This window comes from Oncorhynchus clarkii, chromosome 15 (assembly GCF_045791955.1).
Source record: "Oncorhynchus clarkii lewisi isolate Uvic-CL-2024 chromosome 15, UVic_Ocla_1.0, whole genome shotgun sequence".
Lineage (NCBI taxonomy): Eukaryota > Metazoa > Chordata > Actinopteri > Salmoniformes > Salmonidae > Oncorhynchus > Oncorhynchus clarkii.
The window spans coordinates 12,685,324-12,697,672 of record NC_092161.1 but is presented as its reverse complement, the minus strand read 5'-3'; the positions used below and the strand labels follow the sequence as shown (position 1 = coordinate 12,697,672).

Genomic DNA, 12,349 nt, shown 5'->3' with positions numbered 1-12,349 from the left:
AGAACGTGCGTTGAAGATGTCGTTCCCATAGCAACGATTAAAACATTCTCTAACCAGAAACCGTGGATTGATGGCAGCATTCGCGTGAAACTGAAAGCGCGAACCACTGCTTTTAATCAGGGCAAGGTGACTGGTAACATGACCGAATACAAACAGTGCAGCTATTCCCTCCGCAAGGCTATCAAACAAGCTAAGCGTCAGTACAGAGACAAAGTAGAATCTCAATTCAACGGCTCAGACACAAGAGGCATGTGGCAGGGTCTACAGTCAATCACGGACTACAAGAAGAAATCCAGCCCAGTCACGGACCAGGATGTCCTGCTCCCAGGCAGACTAAATAACTTCTTTGCCCGCTTTGAGGACAATACAGTGCCACTGACACGGCCTGCAACGAAAACATGCAGACTCTCCTTCACTGCAGCCGAGGTGAGTAAAACATTTAAACGTGTTAACCCTCGCAAGGCTGCAGGCCCAGACAGCATCCCCAGCCGCGCCCTCAGAGCATGCGCAGACCAGTTGGCCGGTGTGTTTACGGACATATTCAATCAATCCCTATACCAGTCTGCTGTTCCCACATGCTTCAAGAGGGCCACCATTGTTCCTGTTCCCAAGAAAGCTAAGGTAACTGAGCTAAACGACTACCGCCCCGTTGCACTCACTTCCGTCATCATGAAGTGCTTTGAGATACTAGTCAAGGACCATATCACCTCCACCCTACCCGACACCCTAGACCCACTCCAATTTGCTTACCGCCCAAATAGGTCCACAGACGATGCAATCTCAACCACACTGCACACTGCCCTAACCCATCTGTGAGAATGATGTTCATCGACTACAGTTCGGCATTCAACACCATAGTACCCTCCAAGCTCGTCATCAAGCTCGAGACCCTGGGTCTCGACCCCGCCCTGTGCAACTGGGTACTGGACTTCCTGACGGGCCGCCCCCAGGTGGTGAGGGTAGGCAACAACATCTCCACCCCGCTGATCCTCAACACTGGGGCCCCACAAGGGTGCGTTCTGAGCCCTCTCCTGTACTCCCTGTTCACCCACGACTGCGTGGCCACGCACGCCTCCAACTCAATCATCAAGTTTGCGGACGACACAACAGTGGTAGGCTTGATTACCAACAACGACGAGACGGCCTACAGGGAGGTGAGGGCCCTCGGAGTGTGGTGTCAGGAAAATAACCTCACACTCAACGTCAACAAAACTAAGGAGATGATTGTGGACTTCAGGAAACAGCAGAGGGAACACCCCCCTATCCACATCGATGGAACAGTAGTGGAGAGGGTAGCAAGTTTTAAGTTCCTCAGCATACACATCACAGACAAACTGAATTGGTCCACTCACACAGACAGCATCGTGAAGAAGGCGCAGCAGCGACTCTTCAACCTCAGGAGGCTGAATAAATTCAGTTTGTCACCAAAAGCACTCACAAACTTCTACAGATGCACAATCGAGAGCATCCTGGCGGGCTGTATCACCGCCTGGTACGGCAACTGCTCCGCCCACAACCGTAAGGCTCTCCAGAGGGTAGTGAGGTCTGCACAACGCATCACTGGGGGCAATCTACCTGCCCTCCAGGACACCTACACCACCCGATGTTACAGGAAGGCCATAAAGATCATCAAGGACATCAACCACCCGAGCCACTGCCTGTTCACCCCGCTATCATCCAGAAGGCGAGGTCAGTACAGGTGCATCAAAGCTGGGACCGAGAGACTGAAAAACGGCTTCTATCTCAAGGCCATCAGACTGTTAAACAGCCACCACTAACATTGAGTGGCTGCTGCCAACACACTGACACTGACTCAACTACAGCCACTTTAATAATGGGAATTGATGGGAAATGATGTAAATATATCACTAGCCACTTTAAACAATGCTACCTTATATAATGTTACTTACCCTACATTATTCATCTCATATGCATACGTATATACTGTACTCAATATCATCGACTGCATCCTTATGTAATACATGTATCACTAGTCACTTTAACTATGCCACTTTGTTTACATACTCACCTCATGTATATACTGTACTCGATACCATCGACTGTATCCTGCCTATGCTGCTCTGTACCATCACTCATTCATATATCCTTATGTACATATTCTTTATCCCCTTACACTGTGTATAAGACAGTAGTTTTGGAATTGTTAGTTAGATTACTTGTTGGTTGGTTATTACTGCATTGTCGGAACTAGAAGCACAAGCATTTCGCTACACTCGCATTAACATCTGCTAACCATGTGTATGTGACAAATAAAATTTGATTTGATTTGATTTGATTTGAAATGTTTTGGTACCCTTCCCCAGAACTGTGCCTTGACACAATCCTGTCTCGGAGCTCCACGGACAATTCCTTCGACCTCATGGCTTGGTTTTTGAGATGCACTGTCATCTGTGGTACCTTATATAGACAGGTGTTTGCCTTTCCAAATCATGTCCAATCAATTGAATTTAACACAGGTGACTCCAATCAAGTTATAGAAACATCTTAAGGATGATCAATGGAAACAGGATGCACCTGAGCTCAATTTCGAGTCTCATAGCAAAGGGTCTGAATACTTATGTAAATAAGGTATTGCTATTTGTTAGTTTTAATACGTTTGCCAAAATAAAAATAAAACTATTTTCGCTTTGTCGTTATGGGGCATTGTTTGTAGATTGCTGAGGATTTTTTATTTATTCAATCCATTTAACCATAAGGCTGTAACGTACATTGTTTTGGAAGTCTTTCCGAAATCACTGTATACCATTTTAAGCCAAGTCCATGTCTATTTCATATAGAGGGTTACCTACTGATCATAGCATGTTTGTGTTAGAGACTCCATCTGATCGGAAATCCCAGAGCTGTGGCCTTTGACTGATTCATGTTCTCCCAATTGCTCTTAGCAAAAATTGTCTGATTTTCTGTCTAACTATTCTAGTTCTGAATTATTCATATATTTGGTGATCTTAACCTGGAATGGTTGATGCCAGGATCAAAGACTAAAAGACATTTGTACTGATCTAAATTGAACTCAACTATTAACTTAACCAACCCGCCCCAACTTAAGACACTCCGAAAAATCTATTTTTTTGGATATCATTTTGACAAACTCCAAATAGAATCAGCAGGGGTTCAAACTGTAGAACCCAGTTCCTACATTTTAATATAAAAATAGATTTTATTGAACAAAACGATGCTATATTTTATCTCTGGGACACTCAGGATGACAAATCAGAGCAAGATTACAGAATGTAAGTACATTATTTACCTTCAGAGGTGAATGTATCAAACCAGTTGCCGTGAAAAAAGTTTTTTGTTGTTGTGCACCATCCTCAAACAATAGCGTGATATTTTTTCACTGTAACAGCTTCTGTAAATTGGACAGTGCAGTTAGATTAACAAGACTTTAAGCTTTCTGCCCATATAAGACATGTCTATGTCCTGGGAAATGTTCTTGTTACTTACAACGTCATTCTAATCACATTAGTGCACGTTAGCTCAACCGGTGGAGGGACACCGGTCCCGTAGAGGTGAAAACCTTTGGATGCTGTCTACAACAGCACCCTTTTCTTTATGACAGGTGACAGTATTAATACGCATCACTGCATCCTGGATCAAAAGGTTGGCTGGGATTGGCTAAAGACCCATAGGTCACTTCCTTACTCCCTCTTTGTTTACAAAGCTCTACGACGCAAGCTTTCCGACTGACCTAACTTCATTGTTGAAGTATAAAAACATGATTTACAAAACATGTTCACAGGGTTGGTTAACTCTTGAGGTTCCTCGATGGCACCAACGAATTAGGTAAATCCGCCTTTAGTTTTTAAGATTGCAATTTGCAGATCTCATTAAAATGTGATGCTCTGGAGCCTCTCGGGCAGTTGAGTGTTGTTTGAGGACCTAGTAGCTGAGAAATTGAACTGTTCTTTATGATGGTGTTTTTGGCATATTTGTGTGTGTATTTTAACATGTATTTATGCATGTTTTTTATTGTATCTCAATGTGTCTTGTGTACCAGGGATCACCTGGAAATGAGACCCTCGGTCTCAGTGTTGACACCCTGTTAAAATAAATGTACAATAAAATGACTGCCCCACCTCTCTCTCTCTCTCTCTAGCTCTGACTGCCCCACCTCTCTCTCTCTCTCTCTCTCCCCCTCCATCCTTCCCTTCCTCCCACTCTCAATCTGCTTTGATCAGCCTCAGAGGAACATGGTTCTAGTAGATACAGAACAGCATGTTCTAGAGAACAGAAGACGGAGTGAATGATGGAATGCAGGTTTAGAGAGAAATAGAGGGGTGATGGAGAGGGAGAACGGGAATGAAAGTAGAGGTGTGGAGAGGAGGGATAGAGGAGAGAGCAGGGTCTCTATATTCCTCAAAGCTCCTGCTTTTCAACGACAATATTCAAAGTTCGACTCATCTTTTCCTATCCTCTTCCAACTTAGGTCATCATGTTCAACTTCACACCTACTCACTACTATACCACACACTCACTTACAGCATTATAATACCAGCTACACCATCTCAGTTCTTAGTAGGAGAGGAGCAATAGAGTGGTACAAAAAAAGTGATGGCTTACCAATGACCTGGAAAAGCTTTTGCACACACACACACACACACACACACACACACACACACACACACACACACACACACACACACACACACACACACACACACACACACACACACACACACACACACACACACACACACACCATTAGGCATGGAAGCTGTTTTCTCTGAAGTTGAGGCCAGGGTCAGTTCAAGAGTCCACTAAGCCAGGGAGAGTAAAAGCACTTTTCTGCCTCATCACCATGCTAAACCCACTGTGAAGGAAGCACAGCCATAGGCAGGTTAGCGCTGTTGCTAATGGATAATGCTAATGTACTCCTATAGCTCTTTGGCTCATTGGCCTGGTTAAGGGACAGGAAGTTAGAGGGAAGAGTTTATCAGGGTGACAAGAAGGGACAGCTCTCTCTCTCTCTCTCTCTCTCTCTCAAACACACACACACACACACACACACACACACACACACACACTCACACACACACACACACACACACACACACACACACACACACACACACACACACTGACCTGAGCGGTTGTTGGGTGAGGTTCGTACGGGGGACACAGAAGGGGTGCGAGAGGAGGAGTAGGGTCTCTGTCTGTCTCTCTCTATCGTAGAGGCAGAACCGACAAAGTGATACTGAGAGTATCCATCCTGTGAGTGAGAGAAGGAGAGCAATAAAGGAGAGAGAGAAACATGTTTAAAGTACAAAGACATTAACAAATCCATCCTACACAACACACAGACAGATACAGTATGTTAAAATGTCTTCACAATAAAACACACATACTGATCCCTGTTCGGTCCTTCATCAGATGGATGATATAACAACAAAGTACGGCAGCTGTTGTTTTCATATAATGACTGTAAATAGAAGAGGCAGAACTCTCAGCTGGGTCCCAGCTCCAATTAAGTAACTGTCTAACGATGCTTCTCTACCTAAACAACCCAAAACTTCACTCACGAGAGGAACTCTGCGTTGTGTTGTGCCTAAGAACAGCCCTTAGCATATTGGCAACCTGCTACAAACCCCTGACGTGCCTTATTGCTTTTATAAACTGGGTACCAACGTAATTAGAACAGTAAAAATAATGTTTTTGTCATACCTGTGGTATACAGTCTGATATACCACGGCTTTTAGCCAATCAGCATTCAGGGCTCGAACGACCCAGTTTATAATTACTGTGTTGATATGACGGAAGTTATAAAAGTCTTCCGTGAAGAATAAAAACAGGATAACTAAAAACAACACCTAAGAAATCATAAAACATGAAACATTAGGATTGGCTATAGAAGAACCATAACCTTAACAGTTAATAATGATATACTGTAACTACCAAGACTGCTCTGGCATCACTGTTTCTCCATCATCTGGGAACTCCCTCTCCTCTTGCCTACCATGAAACACCTTATATTTTGTTTGCTAACACGCGCGCACACACACACACACACACACACACACACACACACACACACACACACACACACACACACACACACACACGCGCAATCCTGCCCTGCCCCATCCCCTCTCCTCTCTCATCCTATCCCTCCTCTCCTCTCCTCTCCTCTCCTCTCCTCTCCTCTCCTCTCCTCTCCTCTCCTCTCCTCTCCTCTCCTCTCTCATCCTATCCCTCCTCTCCTCTACTCTCTTCTCCTCTCCTCTCCTCTTCTCTCCTCTCCTCTCCTCTCCTCTCGGATGGGACGTTAAACGAGTGTCCTGACTCTCTGAGGTCATTAAAGATCCCATGGCACTTATCGTAAGAGTAGGTGTGTTAACCCTGGTGTCCTGGCTAAATTAACAATCTGGCCCTCACACCAACCATCATGGTCACCTAATAATCCCCAGTTTACAATTGGCTCATTCATCCCCCTCCTTTCCCCTGTAACTATTCCCCAGGTCGTTGCTGGAAATGAGAACGTGTTCTCATTCAACTTACCTGGTTAAATATCGGATGAAAAATAAAAAGCATCTTCTATCACACCATCCTTCCATCATGACGTACTTCATAGCATCTATTTATCAATCCTTCATTACACCATCCACCTATCACAACATTCCTCAGGGCAGCATCTTTCTATCAAAAAATCCACCTTTCATAGCATCTTTCGATCACACCATCCTACATCATAGCATCCTTCCATCACACAATCTTTTATCATAGCATCCTTAAATCACATTCACATACCATTCATCCATCACACCACCCTTCATCATAGAATCGTACTATCACACCATCCTTCCATCACATCATCCATCATCATACCATCCGTCCATCACATCATCCTTTCATCCTTTCATCAAACCATCCTTCCATCACACCATCCTTCATCATTCCATCCCTCAACACACCATCCTTCAATACACCATCCTTCATCACACAATTCTTCATCACACCATCATTCATCACACCATCCTTCATCATACCATCCTTCATCATACCATCCTTCATCACACCATCCTTCCATCACACCAACCTTCATCTTATCATCCTTCCATCACACCATCCTTCATCATAGCATCCTTCCATCACACCATCCTTCATCACACAATTCTTCATCACACCATCCTTCCATCACACCATCCTTCATCACATCATCCTTCCATCACACCATCAACCCATCATCACATCATCCTTCATCATATCATCCTTCATCACACCATCCTACCATCACATCATCCTTCATAACACCATCCTTCATCATACCATCCATCCATCACATCATCCTTTCATCACACTGTCCTTCCATCACACAATCCTTCATCACGCCAATCCTTCATCACTTCATCCTTCCATCAAACCATCCTTACATCACAACATTATTCATCATACCATACTTCCATCACACCATCCTTCCATCACAACATCCACCTATCACACACAAGGTCATCATTGCATCTTTCTATCACAGCATCCTACCATCACACAATCCTTCATCACGCCATCCTTCATAACACAATCCTTCCATCAAACCATCCATCATACCATCCTTCATCACACCGTCCTTCCATCACACCATCCTTCCATCACACAATCATTTCATCACACCATCCTTCATCATCCTATTTTTCATCACACCATCCTTCATCATATCATCCTTCCATCACACCATCCTTCCTTCATCATAACATCCTTCCATCACACCATCCTTCCATCACACCATCCCTCATCATATCATCCTTCCATCGATCCTTCATCATATCATCCTTCCATCACACCATCCTTCCATCACACAATCATTCCATCACAGCATCCACCATCACAACATTCCTCATGATTGCATCTTTATATCACACCATTCTTCCATCACACAACGCTTCCATAACACTATCCTTCATCATAGCATCCTTCCATCACAACATCGTTCATCATAGCATCTTTCTATCAAACCATCCATCCATCACTTCATCCTTCCATCAAACCATCCTTCATCATACCATCATTCATCACACCATCCTTCCATCACACCATCCTTCATCATACCATACTACCATCACACCATCCTTCCATCACACCATCTATCATCATACCATACTTCCATCACACCATCCTTCCATCACACAATCCTTCCATCACACCATCCACCTATCACACCATCCATCATTATAGCATATTTCTATCACACAATCCTTCCATCAAACCATCCATCATACCATCCTTCATCATTCCATCCTTCATCACACCATCCTTCCATCATACCATCCTTCATCATTCCATCCTTCATCACACCATCCTTCCATCACACCATCCTTCATCATAGCATACTTCCATCACACCATCCTTCCATCACCCCATCCTTCATCATACCATACTTCCATTACACCATCCTTCCATCACACAATCCCTCCATCACACCATCCGTCAATTTCGCATCTTTCTATCACACAATCCTTCCATCATACCATCCTTCCATCACACCATCCTTCATCATAGCATACTTCCATCACACCATCCTACCATCACACCATCCTTCATAACACCATCCTTCATCACAATATCCTTTCATCACACCATCCTTTTAACACACCATACTTTATCATATCATCCTTCCATCACACCATCCTTCATCACACCATCCTTCTATCACACCATCCTTCTTCATACCATACTTCCATCACACCATCCTTCCATCCCATCATCGCACACAATGTCATCATAGCATCTTTCTATCACACCATCCTACCATCACACAATCCTTCAATCACGCCATCCTTAATCACACAATCCTTCCATCAAGTTATCCATCATACCAACCTTTATCATTCCATCCTTCATCACACCGTCCTTCCATCACACCATCCTTCATCATACCATACTACCATCACACCATCCTTCCATCACATCATCCTTCATCATACCATACTACCATCACACCATCCTTCCATCACACCATCCTTCATCATACCATACTTCCATCACACCATCCTTCCATCACACAATCATTCCATCAAACCACCCTCCTATCACACCATCCGTCATTATAGCATCTTTCTATCACACCATCCTTCCATCACACTATCCTTCATCATACCATCCTTCATCACACCATCCTACCATCACACCGTCTTTCATAACACCATCCTTCATCACAATATCCTTTCATCACACCATCCTTCATCACACCACCCTTCATCATGTCATCCTTCATCATATCATCATTCCATCACATCATCCTTCATCATAGCATCCTTCCATCATACCATCATACCATCCACCTATCACAACATTCCTCATGATTGCATCTTTCTATCACAACATCCTTCCATCACACCATTCTTCCATCACACCACCCTTCCATATCACCATCCTTCATCATAGCATCCTTCCATCACAACATCGTTCATCATAGCAATCATTCCATCACACCAATCACACCATCCTTCTGTCACCCCATCCACCTACCACACATTCCTTCCATGACACCATCCTTCCATCACACCATCCTTCGCTCACACCATCCTTCATCATACCATACTACCATCACAACATCCTTCCATCACACCATCTATCATCATACGATACTTCCATCACACCATCCTTCCATCACACAATCCTTCCATCACACCATCCACCTATCACACCATGCATCATTATAGCATCTTTCTATCACACAATCCTTCCATCAAACCATCCATCATACCATCCTTCATCATTCCATCCTTCATCACACCATCCTTCCATCACACCATCCTTCATCATAGCATACTTCCATCACACCATCCTTCCATCACCCCATCCTTCATCATACCATACTTCCATTACACCATCCTTCCATCACACAATCCCTCCATCACACCATCCGTCAATTTCGCATCTTTCTATCACACAATCCTTCCATCATACCATCACACCATCCTACCATCACACCGTCCTTCATAACACCATCCTTCATCACAATATCCTTTCATCACACCATCCTTTTAACACACCATACTTTATCATATCATCCTTCCATCACATCATCCTTCATCACACCATCCTTCTATCACACCATCCTTCTTCATACCATACTTCCATCACACCATCCTTCCATCCCATCATCGCACACAATGTCATCATAGCATCTTTCTATCACACCATCCTACCATCACACAATCCTTCAATCACGCCATCCTTAATCACACAATCCTTCCATCAAGGTATCCATCATACCAACCTTTATCATTCCATCCTTCATCACACCGTCCTTCCATCACACCATCCTTCATCATACCATACTACCATCACACCATCCTTCCATCACACCATCCTTCATCATACCATACTACCATCACACCATCCTTCCATCACACCATCATTCATCATACCATACTTCCATCACACCATCCTTCCATCACACAATCATTCCATCAAACCACCCTCCTATCACACCATCCGTCATTATAGCATCTTTCTATCACACCATCCTTCCATCACACTATCCTTCATCATACCATCCTTCATCACACCATCCTACCACCACACCGTCTTTCATAACACCATCCTTCATCACAATATCCTTTCATCACACCATCCTTCATCACACCACCCTTCATCATGTCATCCTTCATCATATCATCATTCCATCACACCATCCTTCATCATAGCATCCTTCCATCATACCATCATACCAACCACCTATCACAACATTCCTCATGATTGCATCTTTCTATCACACCATCCTTCCATCACACCATTCTTCCATCACACCACCCTTCCATATCACCATCCTTCATCATAGCATCCTTCCATCACAACATCGTTCATCATAGCAATCATTCCATCACACCAATCACACCATCCTTCTGTCACCCCATCCACCTACCACACATTCCTTCCATGACACCATCCTTCCATCACAGCATCCTTCAATCACACCATCCTTCCCTCACACCATCCTTCCATCATACCATCCTTCCATCACACCATCCTTCCCTCACATCCTTTCATCACGCCATCTTTCATCACACCATCCTTCCATCAAAACATCCTTCATCATTCCATTCCTCAACACACCAACCTTCAATAACACCATCCTTCCATCACATCATCCTTCGTCATACCATACTTCCATCACATCATCCTTCCATCACACCATCCTTCATCACGCCATCCTTCAATACACCATCCTTCATCACCGAATCTTCATCACACCATCATTCATCACACCATCCTTCATCATACCATCCTTCATCATACCATCCTTCATCACACCATCCTTCCATCACACCAACCTTCATCTTATCATCCTTCCATCACACCATCCTTCATCATAGCATCCTTCCATCACACCATCCTTCCATCACACCATCCTTCATCTCACCATCCTTCATCATACTATTCTTCATTACACCATCCTTCCATCACACCATCCTTCATCACATCATCCTTCCATCACACCATCCTTCCATCACACCATCCTTCCATCATACCATCATACCATCCACTTATCACAACATTCCTCATGATTGCATCTTTCTATCACACCATCCTTCCATCACACCATTCTTCCATCACACCACCCTTCCATATCACCATCCTTCATCATAGCATCCTTCCATCACAACATCGTTCATCATAGCAATCATTCCATCACACCAATCACACCATCCTTCTGTCACCCCATTAACCTACCACACCTTCCTTCCATGACACCGTCCTTCCATCACACCATCCTTCCCTCACACCATCCTTCCATCACACCATCCTTCCCTCACATCCTTTCATCACGCCATCTTTCATCACACCATCCTTCCATCAAAACATCCTTCATCATTCCATCCCTCAACACACCAACCTTCCATAACACCATCCTTCCATCACAACATCCAACATCACACCATCCTTCATCATACCACCTTTCCATCAAAACATCCTTCCATCACACCATACTTTATCATACCATAATTCATCACACCATTCATCATCAGACAACTTCTCAATCCAATCTTCTTCCCACCATCCTTCATCACACCAACCTTCCATCACACCATCCTTCCATCACACCATCCTTCCATCACACCATCCACCTTTCAAACCATCCTTCATCATAGCATCTTTCAATCACACCATCTTTCCATCAAACCATCCTTCATCATAACATACTTCATCACACCAATTTTCATCACACCATCCGTCCATCACACCATCCTTCCATAATTCCATCCTTCATCATACCCTCCTACCATCACACAATTTTTCATCACACCATACTTCATCACACCATTCTTCCATCACACCATCCTTCCACCACACCATCCTTCCATAGCACCATCTTTCCATCACACCATCC

General features: G+C 43.9%; 1 protein-coding gene across 1 annotated transcript in view; it reads right to left on the bottom strand.

Moving 5' to 3' along the window:
* Positions 1-12,349, bottom strand: part of LOC139366914 (catenin delta-2-like) — a 573,021-nt gene that overhangs the window by 16,557 nt on the left and 544,115 nt on the right. The window contains exon 23 of the mRNA XM_071104665.1: positions 5,104-5,230. Coding sequence (XP_070960766.1) covers positions 5,104-5,230 — 127 coding nt within the window. The remainder of the gene's footprint in view (positions 1-5,103; positions 5,231-12,349) is intronic.